Consider the following 22,566-nt stretch of genomic DNA (forward strand, 5'->3'; position numbering starts at 1 on the left):
TACTGACTGTGGGTTCTTCTTTAGGACTAATATTCCATGGTATTTGTGTACCACAGCTTCTTTGTTCATTCATCTGTAAGTGGACATGTAGGATGCTTCCATGCCCTAGCTATTGTCAATGGCGCATATATACGGAATCTAGAAAAACAGTACTGATGAAGCTGTCTGCAGGGCAGCAATTAGGACACAAACATAGTGAACAGACTTGTGTAGGAAGGAGAGGCTGGGACAAATTGAGAGAGCCGCATGGAGACATACACATTACCATGTGTAAAACAGCCAGCCGGTAGGAATTTGCTGTATAAGGCAGGGAGCTCAACCCAGTGCTCGAGACAACCTAGAGGGGTGAGGTGGGGTGGGAGATGGGAGGGAGGTTCAAAACAGAGGGGACATATGTATACCTGTGGCTGATTCATGTTGATGTATGGCAGAAACCAACCCAATATTGTAAAGCAATTATCCTCCAATTAAATAAACAAATATAGTAAAATCAATAAAGGCCAAAAAAAAAAAAAAAAAGGCATCTGAAGAATCACTGCTATGTTCACCTACGTTTTGGCCAACTGAGTGAAGTCAAGTGTATCTCCTTTTCAACCACATGAAATAAATTTCATTTAAAACCTAACTGGTACATGTAAATCCATGGCTGATTCATATCAATGTATGACAAAACCCACTGGAAAAAAATAATAATAATAATAAAAATTAAAAAAAAAAAAAAAAAAAAACCTAACTGGAAAAAAAAAAAACCTAACTGAATCATAGAACCTTGTGCTCTAACTTTATGCAAAACAAAGTCTCCAGTTTCCACTCTGCGTTCACAGAAGGGACAGGATCACATCACAAACATGCTTTGATCCCGGAAATGAGAGTCAGCGTCCTTAAAAGGAGGACTGCGCATGCGTCCTTCTCTTAGGCCCTTTGAAGCCCTGCTCTCCTCTGCCGTATGGTCTGCTGCTCTGCCGGGAGAGCTGGTCTCCACGCCGACTTCAAAGACAGCCCACGTTCCAGCCAGGAGAGATACTGCAAAGCAGCGCTCAAAAATGCTTTTGACCTCAGACAAGACTACAGAATGGATGCGATGTTTTAAACAGCAGTTCCTGTAGCTGCTCTCTAGTACAGAGACCCCTAAATGACACCAAAACCATTACATAATTTGCTAGGATGGAAACTCATGAATTCCATGTTACATCAGAGCAAAGAAAATAAACCCGGGAAAATCTGGAGACTCAATTAAATAGTAATTAAAAATGAAATATGACCTTTGCTTGTTCAACAGTCCTCACACCTCTTAGGCCAATGTCCTAAAAGGGTAGAAATAGACACAGAGAACATGAACTCAGAGAATCACACACGACATATTTAACTGGCTAGAAAACACAAACACACAAATTCTGATCTGGCTGGTGATTGTGACTTTTATGTGGGTTCTGGTGTCTCGGATGGCCAACTTCTCACCCCTCACGCGCTCAGCTGCTACCACCCTAAGTACCGGGGCAGAAGCATTCATCCTCCTCAGGCTGCTTCTCGTTCTATCCTCGTTTGCCACTGCCTGGAAGACAGGCCACCCCGAGTCCCTCTAGCCGGTCACTGTGTGGTGATCAGCCATGACCACAGGGCCTCAGGGGAAGGCACAGCGGCTCTCTGCCACTTACCAGTTTTGTGACCTAACTCCTCTGAGCCTCGGGTCCTCATCTGCAAGATCATAACATTCCAACAGGGCTGTGGCGAATATTCAGTGACATCCATACTTAGAGCAGCCAGCACAAAGGCTGGCTTTGTAACTTAGTTTTCTTTCCTGCTAAGAAAATAGTGAAGGACTTTCCTGGGTGGCTCAGTGGCTGAGGCTCCTGATGCAGGGGGCACCGGTTCAATCCCTAGTGAGGCAAATAGATCCCACATGACACAACGAAGAGTTTGCATCTCACAATAAGACCGGGTGTGCATGCGGGCTCAGTCCCTCAGTGGTTGTCCAACTCTTGGTAACCCCATGGACTGTAGCCGGCCGGGATCCTCTGCCCATGGGATTCTCCAGGCAAGAACACTGGAGTGGGTTGCCATTTCCTACTCCAGGGCATCTTCCCGACCCAGGGATCGAACCTGAGTCTCCTGCTTGATAGGCAGATTGTTTAGCACTGAGCCACCTGGGAAGCTTCCCAAAATAAATATTTAAAAAAAAAAAAACAGCAAAGGCACGGTGTTCAAGGGGGAATGTGTCATGGCTTTAACCTGCAAGCATAGGAGTCAGCAGCAGCACCAGGAGCACTGAGGGGAGAAGGAACAGCCGTTCCCTAGGAACGTGGAAAACAATTTTCATCAGTCTCCGACTGCTAACAAGGAATACCATTCCTCCAGCCTCAATCGTCCCAGCTTCTACACCCAGTTTTAAAGCAGGTTAATTAAAAAGCCTCCTCCCTAAGATAACCTGAAAGTGAAAGTCGCTCAGTCGTTTCCAACTCTTTGCAACTTCATGGACTATACAGTCCATGGAATTCTCAAGGCCAGAATACTGGAGTGGGGAGCCTTTCCCTTCTCGAGGGGATCTTCCCAACCCAGGGATTGAACCCAGGTCTCCGGCATTGCAGGCGGATTCTTTACCAGCTGAGCCACAAGGGCGGCCCAAGATAACCTGGATATCAGCAATAAGAGGATGGGCAAGTTATTTATGGCTTATGTACATAGTGGAAGAATATGCAAGCCTTTAAAAGGATGAACTGAAATGATTTTCATTACCTGGGAAAAGGTGTGTGCTATGATGTTAACTATTAAAAAAGGATAAAAAATTCTGGGATGACATAGATAGGAAGAGGGAACTACACCTAATATTAATATCTGTTGTCTCCACAGGTGAAATTATCTGTGATTTAAATTCTCATAGCTATTCTTTGTTTTCTGTTTTTCACTTTATCCTCAATGAGCACATATTACATTTCAAATTAGGAAAAGCCATTTTTTTTAAAGTTCCTTGGTTTGTCATACATATCATTTAAAACATGGTACTTTAAAGAATCTCAAGTAGTAAGATAAGGACCAAAATTATCCAAGCTTGGATAAGAGCATAGTATGTTATCAATGATAAATGCAAACTAGCATCTTTTTTCCTTTGGCAAGGGACCTTTTGGTCAATTTACAATTCATCAGCACTTTTATTATGTTGGGAAGACTGGAAAAACAGAAGATGAAAGTCAAACGAACCCTTCTTGTATCAGGGACGGTAAAACATTTGGTGGGAGGGAAAAAAAAAGCTTGAAAGTAGAAGTCAAGCTAGGGGAGTCCCTACTGCTTTCAATAATTTATAGTAGAACTGGTCACCATCACTAAGGATAACAGAGAGTTGACTACACAGAAATTCATTCCACCTGGCCTAAAAATGTCACTGTGTTCTCCCGAGACACTACTCCCAATTCATAACCAACCACATATGTGACTACGCACACCATCCGGCCATTTCTCTCTTCAGAGCCGAAGGTAATAACTGCTGTTTATGGAGCACTTACTCTACGCCTTTCTGTTCCTCAGCTTAGTCCATCTCCCAGCAGGACGTGGAGGTAGATGTCACTCTTTTACAACAATCCTGGGGCTCAGAGAGGGTAGATGCCCTAAACAAGGATGCTCAGCTAGAATGGCCTCTACCCCAGGCCTGACTGACCCAGGGGCACAGGAGTTCCCCAGTTCTATGGCCTTGGGCAGAATGCTTTCATACCATCTACCCCTCATTCTGAGGTTGGATGAACGGGCAGAACCAGTCCGTCAAGTTGGGAAGAGGTTGGGACAGAGTGAGGGCCAAGCGAGGAGGGTTACTCCGGCCTGGGGGATCTGAGTTAACACGGCTGCAGAGCTCTCTCAACACCGCCCTGCCGTTAATACCCCGCACTTTGCAACCCACTTCCTGCTACATGTACACAAACTGTTGTCTATGCGCTTCCAGGATGGATGTTATCTGGGCACGGAATAGAAAGTGTGTATAAATAAGAAAATGATTTTAAACAAGCCCCACCATGAATACTAGGCATGTTCTGAAGCAGAAAGGAGCAGTTTTACATGAACGTGTCTGAAGTGGATGCTCTGAATACTCAGCGATCTGAATGGCAGTTGTACCAAAACAGAACAGGGTCTTTGATTAGGCTGCCGTGTCTCCACACGACGCTCCCATTAAACGCTAAGTTTAATGCAGGATAAGTGAACCTCTTTCTTGTGTTTTACTGTTAAAACCCGTGGAGGCTCTGGATCTCCAAGGTCACCAAGCCCTGCTGGATGTTGGGCTGGCAGATCCCACTGTCTCACTCAGTCTTTCTCAGTCGGGTCGGCAGACTGAAGAGAGTAGTGACCCCAGGAGGTGAGGTTGAATGTAGCGGCCACGAGGCACACGTGGCCCCTGTCTGACTTAAGGATGGAATTTTAACTTTCATTTAACTTTATTAAATTTAAGTAGTCCAGGCCTTCCCTGGTGGCTCAGTGGTAAAGAATCCGCCTGCTGACGCAGGAGGCACGCGTCTGAGCCCTGATCCGAGAAGATCCCACGCGCCGAGGAGCGACTAAGCAAGCGTACCACAACTCCTGAGCCTGACTGAGCTCGAGAGCCCGGGAGCCACGACTACCGAAGCTCACGCCCCGAGAGCCGGTGCCCCACAGCAAGAGAAGCCACCGCCCTGAGAAGCCCGTGCGTCGCAGCTGGAGAGCAGCTTCCGCTCGCCAGAGTTAGACAAAGCCCCGTGCAACAACGAAGACGCGGCACAGCCAAAAATAAATAAAATTTATTTTTTAAAAAATTAAGTAGTCCAGTGGCTACAGTACTAGCCAATACGGTTATAGAGGACATATTTGCAGATATAAACATGTATTTATAAAAATATAAGCATACTAAATATAGTGTTATGACTTGCTTTTTTTCACTTAATGTAACATGAATTTTTTTCCATTTTAGTAACTGTACCTCTGGATTTTATTTTTAATACCTATATCTGTGCTGTCCCGTACAGTAGCCACAAAAAATGTGTGGCTGTTGAGCACCTGAAATGAGGCTAGTCCTAACTGAGATATGTTGTAACTGGGAAATACACGCCAGATTTCAAAAGCTTCATATAAACAATGTAAAATACATTAACAGTCTTTACATTGATTGTATATAATCAATGACAGTATTTCAGAGACAGTGGGTTAGGCAGAATATACTATCTAATTTCACCTGTTTTCTTTATACTTCCACTCCTAGCAGCCCAAATAGAAGAAGTGAGAAAATGGTCACTCAAGTTAGTGTCTGGTTCTGCAGATTGGGGAAGGCCCACTGGTTTGTCCTTGGCCAGGCCTCGGAGTGGGGGAGCCACCAAACAGGTGTGGCCCTAACAACAGAGCAGGCTGGGAACGGCTCCCGACATCGCCCAAAGGCCTCAGACAAACCTTCATTCTGCTGACCCCCAGCCTTATGGCCTGGAGCAAGTTATGTACTTTACTTTCCTCCAACTTTCCTGCACTTAACTTTTTTCCAACTGAAAAAATGGTGATGATAACAGACACAATTCAGAGGGGTTATGAGGATCAGATGAGAATCTAGAAAAGTCTGGCAATTTAAGTTAAATATTCACTTAGCATGTGACTAAGCAATTCCGTCCCTAGGTACTTACCCAAGAGAAATGAAAACACACCTACACAAAGACTTGTATGTTCATAGTATCTCTATTCATGATTAGCCCCAACCTGGAAATAACCCAAAAGTCTACTAACTGGTCAACAGATAACAAGTTGTAGAACATTCAAACAGTGGAACATTACTCAGTAATAAAAAAACATACAACAACAAAACATGCAACAGAAGAACCACATTCTATCTGTGGAGTATCTCTCTTAATAAACCTGCTCTCACTTAAAAACAACAACAAACATGCAATAGTATGGAGGAAGCTCAAAGCTCTAAACTAAGTAAGAGAAGCCAGACACCAAAGACTATATCCTACAAAACTCCATTTATATATGACATTCTAGAAAAGGTGAAACAACAGTAACGGAAAGCAGATCAGTAGTTGCCAGGTACTGATGGCAAAGAGGACCAAGAAAATATTTCAAGTAATGAAAATGTTACACAGTGGTTACATTTACATGGGTTAAAACTTTTCAAATGAGAAAAGTTAGCATAGGGCATATAAAAAGTGCTTTAACAATGCTAACTGTTCTCATGACAAGTATTGTCTAAAACCAAACTCAGATTCACCATCTTTCTGGGAAGACCAGCTACCTACTGCTTACCTTATACTATTTTTGCAATCATTTCTAGGGTCCCTGTTTCCCTCCTGCTACCGACTTGCGATATGGCCTTTCTAACTTCACTGCTTCGTGATCACTCTGGACTCTTCTCTTCCTTCCACCTTTCTTACTGAACCTTGAACGCTGCCTACAAATGAAGTTCCTGAAATACTACCTTCTGCCACACGTGTGCTTCGAGCCCCGTCCCTGCTATTCAGATCCTTTAGTGGGGCATCCAAAGGACCCCACGATTGGCTCTAGTGTCCTTTTCCATCTTTTAATCTACACCAGAATCCTCTACAATAAATCTTTATGTGATGAACGAACCAATGAAGGCAGGCACCGAGTCTGCCTTGCTTAGACCTGCATCCCAAGTGCCTAGGATGGTGCCAGGAACACAGGGGTATACTCAGCAGCATCTGATGAATGAACTAAAGACCTTCTGCACCCTGAAAATGCATCCTGACCTCAGAGAATAGAGCTGCTCATTCTCTCATTCTTTTTTTCTTTTAACTGAAATCCTTTTGGTGGGTTAGTAATAGTTTGGAACAAGATAAACAACTAGGGGTTCTGGAAAGTGTTTCAAAATTTATGTGTTAAAGCTTATAAGGCTTCCATTTCTACTTTAAAACAATCTGTCAATAAATATTTAAGTATTTTTTCCCTTTAACTCAAAACAAAGGGTCTCCAAGTGTATGCGTAAGACATAAGGGAGGCATCACAGAGATGCGATGAGTGTGCTCATAGTTCCAGTTGATTTATCATGGTTTTGACCATTATGTAGCTTTTAAAATTATTTTCTTCTTAGTCATATAGGGTTTCATTTACACCCATAATGGACTGTGACTAAAGGCAGATTTAAGGAAAAGCCAATGGCAAAATAGGAGTTAGTAAGAAAGACAAGAAATGGGAATCATTGTAAAAATGGTTATTCTGAAAACTGCCTGAAGCAGCAGGTATGTTTACCTTACCACAATTCTTACTGTAAGGTTTCAGAAGCCAGTGTAATTCAGATCCCAAAGATAAAATATTATAATTTTTAAAAACGTGCTAATCTGAATAGCATATTTTTTAAATTTAAAAATCACTTCAAAAAAAAAAAAAATCACTTCCAGAGGTGGTTTTTACAGTTCAGTATTATTATGAAAAGAGTCTGCAAGGGGAAAAAAAGGCCTGTGGAATACTGATTTACAACAAGCTCTCTTGGAAGGCTCTTTTAAGCCTTTCTTCCTTCCCCCAGGAGAACTGGGTGGGGCCACACCCACCTGGCCCTCTCTGCTCCCAGGCAGGCTGGCACTTTCAATACCTACTTCTCCTTTGGTTTATGGGTCTACCACCTCTACCAGGGTTGTAAGCTCACTATTTCATTCATCTTTTTAGCTGAATACACAATATAGTGCTTGGCACATAGAAAACTAAGTGCTTGCTAATGTTCCCAACGTCTTAGAGGCTTTCTGACATGGCAGAAACCGTGTGCTTCACACAGCAGCCTGCATCCAAGCCTGGGATACAAACCCACAGCCTGACCGTGCTTGTCTTAGCAGAAAGGAAGGCAGTCAGGCCACAGAGAATATGCATGTGTTTCTCAGGAGGCAGTGATCAGAAGATGTCAGCTGCCTGTTCCCCCTCCACCCCTACGAATGGCGATGAGCATGGTCACTTGTCAGAGGAAGTGGCAGGAAAAAGAACAAAGCAAAGGGCTTTCTATTTTATTTTTTCACCGTGCTACCAGAGGTCAAGTGTGTGTGAACTGATGTTGGGATTCCTTTGATGATGAACAAAAGCTGGGATGTGAGGAGCTAAAGTGGGCATTGGCCAGGGACCTCCTCCCTTCAGGCCTGGCCTTCAGGAACTCCTCTGCTGGTCTGGTGGCTGAGCCTGTGGCCTGCCCACTTGCCTCTTCCACCTCCCCTGCTGCCTCTGAACACCAACAGCCAGCTCCGCTGCCAGGCAGGCCTGTAAGGAGACTCTGTGCTCTCTATCTCTGAGCCTGGCTGCCAGAGCATGTCCCTCCAGGGTAAAAGGGAAAAACAAGGAGTCGGGAAGGGTGTGGGGGTCGGGTTCTTTGAAACGTCACCGGTCTTTTTTGCTATTTTCTAGCAGTCACAGTTGACAGTGAGACGAACTTTTAAAAAATAATTTTCCTTTTTCCATTCAATGCCTAAAAAAGTACAAGTACCTAAAAAGTTACTAGGCTCTAACAAATACAGAGGGTAAACTACAACCAGAACAGTGACATCTATGTGCTGAGTTCTGTTCAGAATGACCCATGAGTCTGAGTTCAATTAATCGTCACACAGAGCCCGAGCATCTTCGTACTAACTCCACTTCAGAGATGAAGAAACTGAGGCTGGGACTTCCCCGGTGATCCAGTGGTTACGAATCCACCCTGTATGCTGGGGACATGGGTTCCATCCCTGGTTGGGCAACTAAGATCCCACATGCCAAGGGGTAACTAAGTCCTTGCAGCCCAACTACTGAGCCCACGAGCACAACTAGAGAATCCCTGTACCACAAGGCAAGATCTCGCATGTGGCAACTAAGGCCCAACACAGCCAAATAATTTCAAAAGAAGAAACTGAGGCTGGAGAGATTGAGCAAGATCACTAAGGCACTGCCCCACTCCTCCAGCTATTTACAGTTTCACCTGTGTTGGAGAGAGAGGGCATAAACAGAGAACAGGGAATAAGACATAATCTGTGTGTAAAATGCTTGTGACTTTCGCACAAATAAAATTGAGTGGGAATGACAGAGGAAGGAAACCACATGTAGTTTGGTAGGTAAGACAGTAGGTAGCAGTCTACAGGAAGGGCTTCCTGAGCTGAGCCCTGAATAAATGCATTCATTCAACAAACTCATGGGTTCAGTAATACTTACTGAATGCTTCCTGTCTGTGGCAGAGACTGCTAGTTTGAATCAAAATAGCAATACATAGACATGAAAGGCTGGATTTCAAGTTAAAAAAAAAAAGGAAGAAAAGCACCCACAGTGGCTTAACAGTGGCCTGTGTGGCCCTCTCCACTTAAGGAGTGGGAAGGGGAAGAGGTGAGCCGTCTAAGCACAGCCCCACTTCCCGCCCGCCCCCTCCCCCCACCGCCGACAAAGCCTCAGCTGAAAAATAAGGAGAAATGGCCTGTTTCTGATGAGCCATGTCAAAGAAACGTGGGCAGCCTTGTTTGAGTATCATAAACAGAGGTGCCGCGGTAAGAGGCGGGTCTGAGGCCGGGCTCTTGGGCACAGAGCCCTCTGCCCTTCCCCTGGGTACTCTGGTCACTAAGTCCCCTGCCACTCACACCTACAAGCACCAGGCAGGCTGCGGCCCGGAGCAATTCTTCACACTCACGGGACATAATTCATCTGCCGTTCTCATTACGGCTGTCTCTCCAACAGCATGGGTTTGAACTGTGCGGGTCCACTTACACAAGGATTTTTTTTTCCCCCAATAAATATGTACCGCGGTACCACACTACGCGTGATTGATTGAGGCCACCAATACAAAGGGCAGGTTACAAGGTCATATGCAGATTTCCCAGGGTAAGGAGGGCCAGTGCCCGAACCCCCGTGTTGTTCAAAAGTCATCTTTAGAGGATTTTCTTTAAGTGGTAATATATGTGATAGTGCGGTGCATTTTTTAAAATGCACATCTCCCACCAATTTAAATAAGTAACTCTCCAAATTTACAGTTTTCAAAATTCTTCCAGTGGTTCCAGCCTGAAGATTCAGAGCCCATGAGCAGGTCAGTGAGGTTCTGAGAGGTCATATAAACGTGCAAGAGTGTTTATGGAGGACTGGTCCCTCTGATGAATCAGATACCCTGAAGGAGCTGGACCCAAAGAGATAAAAGACGCAGAGTATATCCTGCGGTTAGCATCCGGCAATGTCAAAACTTTCCAGGGTGAGGGCTAAGGGGTGGGGGGCTTATTTTCAAGATAATGAAAAGTGTTCTAAAATTGAGTATGGCAATAGATACATGATTCTGTGAATATACCAAAAAGCCATCAAGCTGTACACCTTAAATGGGTAAATTGCATGGTATGTGAATTACATAAAGCTGCGACACAAGCAAACAGCTTCCGGGGAAGACTCCTGTTACTCTGCAGTGAGTTTCCCAAGCTAACATTATGTTAATGAATACCCTGTTAGCCACTAAAAAAATAACTACTGGATTATTTGAAGACAATAATGACAATGGAATTCCCTTCTGCTTTCAACTGTCCTCTTTTGGGGGAAATGCATGATATCATGATCCTGAGCTGGTAACGGCCAGATTTACCTCAAATTTGGTGGTCAGAAAAGTCTGCCAGAGATTAAGTGGCCAACGGGCAGGCACTCTTCCCTCCACTGAGGTCCAAGTACTTATCCAAGGTCAAGTACTTGTTTCTTAGCCCTTCATTAAAAGTTTCAAGCTGAAAACACAGGGCCCGCCTCATCACCTCTGAAGAGGAGCCACGTCCTATTTTCCCAAAACCATGGGCACGTTATCCGTGGAAGAAGTCACTGACAAGGGCAAATGCCAGCTTAAGGGGAAAAACAATAGGAAAAGCCTACTGCTCTCCCTGCCACAACAGCTCCCCTACGCTTAATCACTTCCAAGTTCTGAAACAATGCCTGTGTCCACCTTGCCCATTTTCAGGATGGAACAGAAAGGAGCTTCATTTCATATGAAGCTGCCTGGAAACTGCTCACACCACCTGCTTGCCGTGGAGAACAGAGCTTTTGTTTAACTTGCCCCTAATCAACCCACTGAGGTGCTCAATCAACAACCTGTATTTTGAACAATCTCAAGATCACGATACACATGGAAGTGTACATGTGGGTGGCTGTTTTCATTATTACCTCTGGGGAGCAAAGCAAGTAAGTATCTTTTCACCTAAAATAAACCTTAGCCCCAGAATCCTTGTTTCCTCCCAGTAACTCCAGCCAGGTTATTATCTGTATTCCTGAAACAAGAAAGCTTTCTAGTGGGATAATCCTCAAAAGAGGTGACTATGAGAATTAAGAATCCTCAGCCCCTACCTCAAGGTACAAAACAATTGATTCTTTAGCACAAAGAGACTGAAGAAGAGACTGAATCTATAAATTAACTAATTACAAGTCTCTAAGCATCCAGCTCCGTTTTCTGACTGCATCCATCAGGGGTTTCAAGGACAAGCACAGAAAAATATACAACCAAGTAGAAGATGAGTGATAGGAGTCCCAGAAAATCACTATTATTATCTTATTATAATGTGTGCAAGTGCTGCAAGATAATGATAATTCTGCTTCCACTTGTCTATGCAAGCACCCTGAAAAAAAATTTTTTTTTAATATTCAATATAACTTGGTAATCAAAATAAGTTTCCAAATAACATCTCCAAAGGAAGCCCAGATGGATTCTGATATTGAGCACTGGACTATTTAAACTGTCAGGGCCTTCAAGCAACCATGTCTCCTGTTTTGGCATCACATTGGATCAGGTATTCTGGTGACATGGGAATAGAGTTTAAAACACTTTATTTAAAAAACAAAAGGTTAGAAGAGGTTGAAGCGCAATAAACCAAGCCACAAAAGGAACTTCAAAACTCTTTGTTATGACAGGTAAAGATTCTAGTTGACTTGCATATACCTTGGAAAACAGAAGACCTCAGAATCTGACAGAACAAAGTTCCATGTGGGCAGGAGCTGTGAGGTTCACCTCCAGCAGGTGCCTGGCACATACTAGGCGCTCAGCACATCTCTGTTAAGGGAACAGGTATTGTTGAATAAACAAGCTGTGCAGGAATGCACTTTCCAAAATCAAAGTTCAAGGTGAGATCCATTTTCAGTAAAGATTTTAACATGAAATATTGTTTTCCACTGACTTGTAAAATACTGTTTTGCCTCAAATACCACTAAACCATCTTGTTTCTCAAGAACAAAATGTACCAAATGCAGAGTCAATGGGCCCTAATTCTGATGAACCTCAAGGAAGAACAGTTAAAAGAGGAGGAAATGGGAAATTAAGACCTATCAAACTACAGCATAGTAACCAGCAAAAATTAGATATAGACATTTGACAACAACCTTCTCCAAAACTGGAGGTTTTCCTCTGGTTTCTATTTCAGCTAGCTAAGCAGTTTTCTTCAGTCTGTCGACTTCCAAACCTTTCCCTTTCATGTAGTTGAGAACTTACATATTTCATTCATAACGCTCCCAAAGTTTCCCACAATTTACCTGGGTGACTTCTTTTACTAGAATCTGTTTTGTCTGGAAAGTTCTTCCCTTTCCACCCCCTACTCCCCTTGCTGAAAGCATCTCTAAATACTGTTCTTTCTGATTTTATGGAAGTTTCATTTCCTTGCAGCAGAAGCCTGCTCTATTTCCTGAAGCTAAATTCATCGTGCTCCATAAATGTGAAAACAAAATCATTCAAACCACATTCAGGCACAGAACCACCTACCAACCTGCACCTTCTGCCGGTTTTTCATCCCAATATGCCTTTCTGGTGGTGACCTTGTGTTCCCTTCATCCTTCTGGCATCTCTATTTTCCAATCCACAGAATGTTCCCCTCCCAAGTCCATAAATTCTAAATCATATAGAACAAAACATTTTCTGCTATAAATCCTGTTTCCCAAGGCTCAACAACCTTGATAAACAAAAGCAACCATGGCCAGAAATTAGCTTACTTGCAATCAAAACGTGTTAATGTATTTAACCCTTTGCATATATGTGGCCACACTATGAATAGATGGAAGGAGGAAGGAATGTACTTTACAAATACTTCGTAAAGACTTTTTCATCTGATCTTCTCAACAACCTTGGGAAGCAGGCAGGGCAGGCATTTTATTACCCCATTTACAGGTGACTAAGCTAAACATCAAAAAGCTTAAGTGAAAAGAAAAAAAAAAGGCTTAAGTGACTTGCCCAACCAATGTCGTCACAGGACATGTCACCCCAAACCCACATTAGGGTCCTGCCTCGTTCAACCCAAAGGATGTCTACCATGTACCCTCTCCATAGCTTTTTGTCCTACATACAGTCAAGGAGTAACTTCACAGAGATTTGGCATTTGAAAGGGAGGATGGTCCTCTGACTTTGGGGATACCATCTCCCTTCAGCTAACAAGCCAGAAAACCATCTTCCAACTTCCCAACAGAAAACAATGCCTTTTTCTTCTATATACCACTTTTAACAACTACTGCTTTTCAAAACAATTTCCAACAGTTCCTGTTTTAAAGAGACTTACCCTTAAGACTCTACTAGTCCAAAAAGTTTGCATCAGCATAGGATTTTCTCAATAAAGTTCAGGGCTGATGCAATATTTTTCAGTCTCATATTTTACAGCTAAACTGACAAGAACATAGAACAGTCAAAAATTACGCAAGACAATGCTGCATTTTTTTTTTCCCTCTGCCACATCTGCCTCTATGTGTCTCCTGTGAGTCACTGTCTTTGGTGTTCAGTCATCATTATAGGAACTCTCATTCTCTACCCTAAATTATTTTATTTCTTAAAGAAAACCTCTGCAATAAAAACAGAATCCTACGACATCTTTCACCACTTTGCTGAAGCACTGACCCCTTAATGTAGAGCCTCAGATGTCATGCTATTCCAATTTTTTATCACTCCAGTTTAACACAAACAGAAAAGAAGATGAAGGACAGTTACAATTCATTCATTTATTCAATCAACAGACACATGAAATCTTATCAGATGCCTGGAACTGGGGCCCAAAAATGAACAATAATTGTCCCTCCTCTCATAGCCTGGTAGAGTGGAAAACTAGAGTAAAGACAGAAATAACCTGATCAAGGTTAAGGTGGAGGTGAGCACAGGGCGTGGGGCAGTGGCCATCCACCATGAAATGCTTTCTGGAAGAAGTAGTCTGTGAGCATTTATAATCAACTCCTCTGGACTTTTCAGTACAAAATAAGCCTAAGACCCAACCCCACTCCCTGAAAGGTTATAAGATGTACTGGTCAATAGTCAAGTTAAAATAATAATCTAATTAAAATAGCAGAATTTATTCTTGATTCCCAGTCCTAAATTTCAACTCCTAACCCCTATTCCCTTAGGCACAAATTACAGAAGGGTTAACAAATTCTGTCCCATACAGAGCCTTCTCACAAGTCTGTAGAACAGAATTAAAGACATGCACAGTGAAATAAAATGCACTTTAAAAAATACATGATCATTTTCCTAGACTGGAAGTGAACACTTTGAAGGATCCAAGCCCTACAAAGCATGACTGTCAGAAGAGGAAACTGAGGTTCAAAAAAGTCCCACTTTAATACAACAGAATAAAAGATGTCTTTGAAGTCGCCAGAACAGCTTGAGCAAGAAGAGAAACAGAAGGCTATTGTGGGGCTTTAGGCTCCAGATGATGAACCCCAAACACCCAGCAATGGTAAACAAACAAGCCTCTGAGCCGGAATCTGATTTGGTGACCCAACAAAACATTACAATCTAAGGAATCTCTTTCTCCCCATTCATTATTTCCCAAAGTCCCACTGGCTAGCAGCTCCTGGTTTTGGCGGGCGGGGGGCGGGGGGGTGTGTGTGGGGAGGTTGCTGGTTTATTGCCGGTAAATTATAATGCACAGTGTGCTTTTCAAAAAAAAAAAAAGGTACAGGCACATGAAAACAACCACGGTTTTAAAGACCCGTAAAAGACACTATGTAACAGAAATGAACTCTGTCTGTGTTTACTATGAGGACCTATTACTCCTTTATGCTACTCCAGTGGGTTTTAAACTCAATTGAATGCTACCACTGCCTGCTAAAGAGCATGTCAGGCAAGGGAAGGAGCAATTTCAAACACCTGCCTCAGCAGGAGCCCAAACTGCCTCCCTCACCATCTCCCCGTGCCTCAAGCAAGCAGCTGACCTGGCAAGGGGGCTTCAGACACCGGCCACGCTACCATCCCAACAAGTAGGCTCTATAAAGTCATCCTTCCATTTGGCCCGGCACACCCTCATCCCCACCACTCGGATCCCCAGCTGAAAGGAGGGAAACTCAGCCGCCCCAAAGAGGAGAAAGGGAGTGGGTCCTGAGTGGTCCCTTTCCGCAGCCGGCCCGAGGTGGGCCCGGGGTCCCTCACCTCCCCCGACTCGGAGTCCCTTCCCAGGGCACCGCTGAGCCCCTCCCACTCCTTTGGCCCAAGGGGCTGCGGTTACCACCCTCGTCCCCTCAGGACTTCGGCTGCCGCCTGGGCCCCGAGGACCCTGGCCCATAAGCGACGCCACGCCCGAGCCCTCTCGGCCCGGACCGCCGACCCCCGCCCCGGGCCCCTCCCGGGCGACCCTGCCCGGCCGCCCGCAACCCTCTCAAGGCCCGGGGCGGCCCCGCGCCGCCCGCCCCGACCGGCGGGCCGCGCACCGTGTGAGACTGCAGGCTCTGGCTCGCCTCGATGGCCGCTGTCAGCGGCACCGTGTCGTCCAGCAGCACCTTGCCGGCCGGCGGCTTCTCCATGAAGGCCATCCCGGGACGCCGGTCCGCCACCGCCTCGGGACCAGGGGCAGGAACCGCGGGCGCCGAGTCCTGCCGCCGCCGCCGCTGTCAACACGCGCCGCCCCACGCGCCGCCGCCGCCGCCCGCCGGGCCCGCGGGGTCCTAGCGCCGACAGGCCCCCGCCGCCTTGGCCGTGGGCACAGGCAACGCTTTCGCGCTGCCACCTCCCGCGGGGTCCTAGGGCCAAACCGTCGGTCACAGCTGTCCTGGAGCTGCGCCTCCAAGCTCCACGTGGGCGCACCGCAAGCTCGATACCCTCAGCACCGGCCTCAGACCTCGGGACAGTTCACCCTAAGCCATCACCCCCAGAGGTCCTCAGAGCCTAAGACACGGCGTCTTGGGCTCCCGGAACGCTCAGGCCCAAACAATCCCAAACATTCCTTAATGGGTTTCTCATATTAGGCCCTGAAAACTGTACACCCTGACTTACAACTGACCCTCTCCCATCAAGCCTCCCAGGCCAAAGAACCCTAAGACCCAGAAAAAAGGGCCTTCAGGATGGGACTCTCCTGCTGTGCCTTGCAGAACCACAAACTTTCTACAAGCCCCTCAAATTCAGATTTTGTGGGGAGCTCTTGAACTTGGCTCTTCAGACTAAAAAACCTAAGAGCTCGACCCTCAGAATTGAAGCCCTAAGACTCCAGCACTCTCAGACCCAAAGCTCTTTGAACTGGAGCCCGTAAAACCTGGGCATTGGCCCAGAACTCCCAGTCTCTACCCTCTGGCCCAGTTCTAAGCTCAGCACACAGGCCTTCAAACTTTCAACCTCAGACTTGGGGTGCTCCATCCCACCGTACTGGCTCCAAGAACGTCAAAACCCACAGCCAGATAACTCTGATCAACTCAGACCCAAATCTGCCCCAATCTGCCTGAACCCAAGGCCATAATCCTGACCCACCCACAGTGCTGTCTGCCAGGGCAGCATCCCAGGACAACAGAGAAAGCTGGAATTACCAGCTGTGTGCCCTTGAATTAGTTACCCAACACCTCTGAGCCCCAGCTCCCCATCTGTAACATGGAGATAATAAAGCAGCAGTCTATTAAAACTATGTATCACTTAGGGAGGGTTCACTTTTTACTTATGTTTCTTAAGGCAAATACATTATTTCATTACCAGATTCACAGAAACCAAAATTCGGCTTTAATCATTACTCATATCATGTGGGCTGACCGGAGACAAGGCTCTTCTTGCATACTGCTGGGGGAATATAAATTGGAGCATTTATGCACTCAACAATTATTTACTGAGTACTTAACCATGTAAGAGGTCTGGCACTAGCAGCTGGGATTTGACAACACACATCGAAATGTCCTCACCCAGTAATCCCACCTGTAGATTATTTTAAGGAAATACTCAGAATCAGTGCAAATACATAGCACTCAAAAGTATATATCTAACAATAGAAGACTGGACAAATTGTGATACAATCATAGATATTTTACAAAGATTAAAAGTTAGATTATCAAAGGATATTTAATGATGTTGGGGAATGCCCTAGATACAACAGTAAGTAGGAAGAAAACCCAATATATGCATTTTATGATCTCAAGATTTTAAAATGTTCATAGGAAAAACATCAGAAGGAAGCCCACCAAAATATTAGCTGAAGGTCTTTAGCAAACAGAATCATGATGCTATTTTTTCTGCACTTTTCAAAATGTCTCTAAAAATATTTTACTTGTATGTTTAGGAAAAAACATAACAATATTATACAACTGGGTTGCAAAGGTCATCAAAGGAGAGCCTGTCCTCTTCCTTACTAAGGAAATGAAACTGAAAGTGAGAAATCATGTATTTGATGGACTGAAGCCAGAGACTAACTCTCAATCTAGGCTTTTCTGTGCTCGAGGAATTCTTGCCTGAAGCCTCTGAGAATAAATACTATAGAGAGCCTTATAATCTTATCTACCCAAATCAGTGCCCTGAAGAGCCTAGACTTAACTGGATCCCTGGATCCTCTGGAGACTAGGCTATGATAGTCTGTAAAGCCAGTTGGCTTTTGAAGTGGCTCACGGTGAATGTGGAGAAACTCCCTAGTCCAGAGCTGATCTGAAGCAAATCTACTTTGCTTCCGGTCTCATACTGGGTAAAGCAAATGAGATATGCAGTACTTCTGTTGCTATATACATAACTACTCAGGGCTGCAAGGGAAAATAAAGCAAGATTTATATTCTTGTATGCTGCCAAATGTTTAGATAGTCCACGGGTTTTTTAACGGCTTGACATTTGGCCAGACTGACTGAAAATAATGAGTTTTAGTGAGGACGCTTCCAGACCTGGCACCTGTTCTACAAATCAACTCACAGAACCTAGTGAAACACTCAGTGCTTCCTAAGCAGCATCGCCTCCCCACTCAGAATTATTTTCTTTCTTTAAATATTCATGATCTGCATTAAAAAAAAAGAAAATTCAAGTCACTTGTGATTATTCTTACTTCCCTTACATAGTGGAATTTTTCATCACATCGCAGAGGAATTTTGCTCATGGTTTATAAGGTCATGTGAACTGTGGCCTCACTAAGAGCCACCCAAGAAATTGATTGTGGCCTAGAAATCGACTGTTTGTGGAGCCTTCTATTAATTCTGTTCTATTTATGTAGTGTCCACATTTGTCTTAGGTTTTCTTATGATTTTTCTGCAAACCAAAATTTCTCTGAAGATGTTGAAAATTCTGGTCTCTGTGTGTAATCCATAGGAAGAAAAGCCAAGGACAAAGGGAGTGAAACATCCGGGACCCTGGAGAGACTCAAGTGCAGTCCCAGAGTCATTTCACGGCACTTGCAGAGTCAGTTAATAAACTCTGCCGGCACATGACGCATTCAGAGCTGCACAGCCGCTCAATGACTGTCGACCTTTGGTAAGAGTATGTTTTAATGTCAAAACGTAATAGATGTAATTTAGTAGCAATTTTCTTTGGGAGTAAATTGGTCTCTTAATCATGCTCTAAGAACATAAAAAGAAAAATGCCTAATAATTCAGCACAAAATGAAAACCTGTGGTTACCTAAGAGGCACCAATGGGCCTTTAGCAGTTTCTTCTTTTTCTAGCTGAACACGCAAGACGAACGGTGGCTGTGGGGAGGCTTTCTCCCTGCTGCTACTTAAGATTCACTGCTCAGAAAAAGAAATGAGTGGCATTTCACCAATGTGGAAATGTTTCTAATCAAATACAAAAATCTGTTAAGCAATTTTCCAGTACATTAGGCTGAAATTGCTTATGATGGATATGTATTTCTGTGGCGATCAAACATCCTATGAACTGCAGCCTTATAATGCTCCTCCGTGGGAAGCACTAGGACTATCTGCCTTGCTCTCAGTCAGTACTTTTGTACTCACTTCTCTTTGTGACCCTGGACAGTCAAAGCCACTTCTCAATTACTTGCAAGAGGATTTCCTATATGAGAGTCACTCGTGCTTTCATTAGAAGAGTCACTCTTTCTGGCAACTTGTAGAGAGCTCAAAATGAAAAAGCCAGCCAGCTAGCTTGTGCTATAGTCAGCTTTAACAAAGCATAAGTGGTCTGAGAATCTTGGCTCAGTGTAAAAGTAACAAATCATCATTTACAGAGTTTCCCTAAATCCTTGCCTAATTCTCTGTTCCATCTTCTTTCAGTTTATAAAGATCAAAGAAGACCATGACATCTATGGAGCATCAAAAAAAAAAAAAAGGGAAACATTCCTGAGAAGCTACTTTAAGTTACACACTGTTAATCAGCTATCCATCAGATCTCATATACACAAGTCCCCACAACGCCTGACTTGCACACAGTTTCATCTTTAGAATAACTCTTTCAGTAATTCTGTTCTGAAGACACTCACTGAATAAATATCAACTTAGAAAAAGTGCAGGCGATAGGTATTGGTAGAAGCCATCAAGTAACAGTGAGGAAAACATTAAAAATTTAACAGGGAATAAGATCTAGAATATTCTAAATAGAAAAAAAATTATGTACGATGGTAGTTCCAAATACAAATGCAACATAAGATACTATTATAGAAACTGATAGTGTTCCAGTATGGGAACATTTTAAGACCCACAGGGTAGTGGAGAAAAGAAATGCTCTGGAGCCAGGCAGGCCCATGTGAATTCCAGCTCTACTGCATACTAGCTATACAGCCCTGGGCAAATCACAGAGCCTATAAAATGGCTTGCCTATAAAATGGAACAGTAACTTCATAAAACTGTCTGAAGGATTAGAATTACTGTACAAACCTGGCTTGTCATTGAAAGAATGGTAACTTATAGTATCAATGATCACACCACACTCCACTTGCACACCCATACTTCAGGACTGCCATTAAGTCCCAGAGAACGAATTCTGCAGGAACAGATGGTCTCAGCAGCAAGTGTTTATTTTGTGATTCAAGTTCTCCGTTTTGTTTTCCAATGTGACATCCAATTATCTGCATGTATCATGTTTCACCTAAACATACACCTTCTTCAGATGAACCTGAACCTCTATAAGCTTCCCATTATGAAACTCATGATAATGGCATCCTTGCTCTGCATCCTGATTTTGGTATTTTCCACATTACCAACACAAACTAGAATGTGGTACAATATTAAACTACTCATTTATACACAACACTGCCCTCTAGTGATGAGAACAATTCTTTCTAGTAGTCTGTTTTAAGGATCCCCTTGATGTGACAAACATGGAGAAGGAAATGGCAACCCACTCCAATATTCTTGCCTGGAAAATCCCATGGGCGGAGGAGCCTGGTAGGCTACAGTCCATGGGGTCGCAAAGAGTTGGACAAGACTGAGCGACTTCACTCACTTGATGTAAACAAATAAAAAGAAATCTAGTTACTGATCCAGCAGCAGGAAAATTTTTTTTTTCTAGGAAATGTGGGTAGATGCAACCAATTAATTTGATCTTATCTTCCTGATCAAAGCAACCAGCTGTGGTCTGAGCTACCATCTAAAGCCACAGAGCACAGATGGACTACCTGTATGTTCTACTATAGATTCTTGTCTTAATAGTGCTGGCTGTGTACAGGATGACCAGCAATAACAAATTAGGCACATTTCCTCTCTAACACCCCTCAACTCTTAATTAAGAACTTGGCCACCACAGTGTTCCTTCAATTTTTTATCTTACAGTTATTTTAATAAAAGCATGTATTATTTATATAATGGGTGGGGACCCCCAAAATATTTTCAAGGGAGAGAGAAAATCACCTGGATTGCTAAAACAGAAACTGCACTCAAGATCTATTCCAGGTTTAGAAAACCAATGGAGATTGGCTGACATACTGAAAGACTGATCTATTCTTTAATTTTTGGCCAGATAGCTCCAAACTCAGGAAACCTGTAACCTTGCTCACAGACGAGAATGACAAGAGCAGGAGCTACTGTTTAGAGGCTGGGCCTTGTTCTTACCTATTTGTATCTGTCATCTCCAGCACTCCTGTATGGAGTCGTTATCCCTGCTTTATAGATGAAACCAAGAGAGCTTACAGAACTGAGTCCAAAGATGCACATAAGCCCTCCCCCAGTGACAGGAAAACCATCTGAAGGGCAAGAGACACTGAAGGGTCAATAAATCACCATCTTGGTGTAAACAGTAACAAATTATAATAAACTCTGATTCAGAAACTGCTGAAGAACAGGATCTAACAATATTTAGTGTTAAAAGACAGGTGTTCAAAGATGACCTATCTTCCATCATTGCCTTTAATAATTAAATGCTTGCTACTTATAAACTCAGTGACTTTAGTAAATTCTTATTCTACACAGATATAGGTAGGTTTGTGTTATATGAATGCAAATCTAATTAGGTCTGAAATCCTAAAAGTAGATCATTAAGCTAAACGATAACTTTCCTAACACTTTTTTCAGTTTTTTTTTTTTTCTTTTTTAATGGCACCTCATGGGAGCCTGGTTAACAATGTGCAACCTTAGAATCACCTCTGATCTTCTCTATTCACGTGTGTGTGTGTGTGTGTGTGTGTGTGTGTACATATACAAGATCAAATTTACTGTTGTTTTAGAGTGGCTTGGGGAGAAAGGAAAAGTACGCGCACGCGCGCGCTGTGCCACATGGCTTGTGGGATCCTACTTTCCTGCCTAGGGATTGGATCCATGTCCCTGGCAGTGAAACCACTGGACCACCAGGAAATTGCCTATTTTTTTTTTTCAGTGTTGAAAACCTAGATAGATGATGAATATACTTAATCCAGAGTGAAACATAAGTGGACACTGGAACATTTCTCTACCTGCTCCTCTCCCCCAGTACAGGTCTATGAGCCTGTCCTTGCTGAAGAACAGCAATCCCTGTCTTCCCCTGAGGCTTTCAATAATAACAACACTGATGTCTGAATTTGTATCTTTAAAGACGTATTTCAGGATTTGGGAGCTTCTGGGACCATAACTTTAACCCAGCCTTCCATAACAGTCTTTTTACTTTCTAGTACGGAACACGATACTGCAATAATGGCAATGAACTGCTTCAGCTTTTTCACTTCTGCAGAAGCTAAAACAACTTCCCCAACATATAAAGGGGCTGGAAAGTTAATTTCCTGGGAAAGAAACACGCAGCCTGGCCCTGGCATTTTAGTACCGAGGAGAGCTGAAATAAGTCCATTGATCAAAACTCCATGGACAATTGTCTTTCCAAATCTGGTGTGTTTTGCAAAATCTTCGTCTAAGTGCAAAGGATTGACATCCCCTGTTAATTCTGAGAAGGTGGCCACATCCCTCTGAGTGAAGGCCCTCCTGAGCTCAGCCCGGTCTCCAACTCTGAGGTGCATGCGCTCTAAGGGCTGCCTGTTCAGCACTGCTTGGCTCAGGCAGACTCTCCTGTGAAGCCTACCCCACCAGAGGCGATGGTTGGACATTACTGGGAACATCTTCAGCA

At 43.8% G+C, this 22,566-nt stretch overlaps 2 protein-coding genes across 12 annotated transcripts in view; both read right to left on the reverse strand.

Annotated features, from left to right (window-relative positions):
• PXK (PX domain containing serine/threonine kinase like) overlaps positions 1–15,762 on the reverse strand; it is an 80,013-nt gene extending 64,251 nt beyond the window's left edge. For all 11 annotated transcript variants that reach the window (XM_061128234.1, XM_061128233.1, XM_061128245.1 and 8 more), the window contains exon 1: positions 15,574–15,762. In XM_061128234.1, coding sequence (XP_060984217.1) covers positions 15,574–15,675 — 102 coding nt within the window. In that variant the 5' untranslated portion in view covers positions 15,676–15,762. The remainder of the gene's footprint in view (positions 1–15,573) is intronic.
• Positions 15,763–17,153: 1,391 nt separating this feature from the next.
• On the reverse strand, positions 17,154–22,558 carry HTD2 (hydroxyacyl-thioester dehydratase type 2). The gene has a single exon (XM_061128247.1). It carries the CDS (start codon positions 22,556–22,558, stop codon positions 22,052–22,054), a length of 507 nt encoding a protein of 168 aa, XP_060984230.1. The 3' UTR covers positions 17,154–22,051.
• Between the last annotated feature and the right edge of the window lie 8 nt (positions 22,559–22,566).

Source organism: Dama dama, chromosome 24 (assembly GCF_033118175.1).
Source record: "Dama dama isolate Ldn47 chromosome 24, ASM3311817v1, whole genome shotgun sequence".
In the NCBI taxonomy this organism is placed as follows: domain Eukaryota; kingdom Metazoa; phylum Chordata; class Mammalia; order Artiodactyla; family Cervidae; genus Dama; species Dama dama.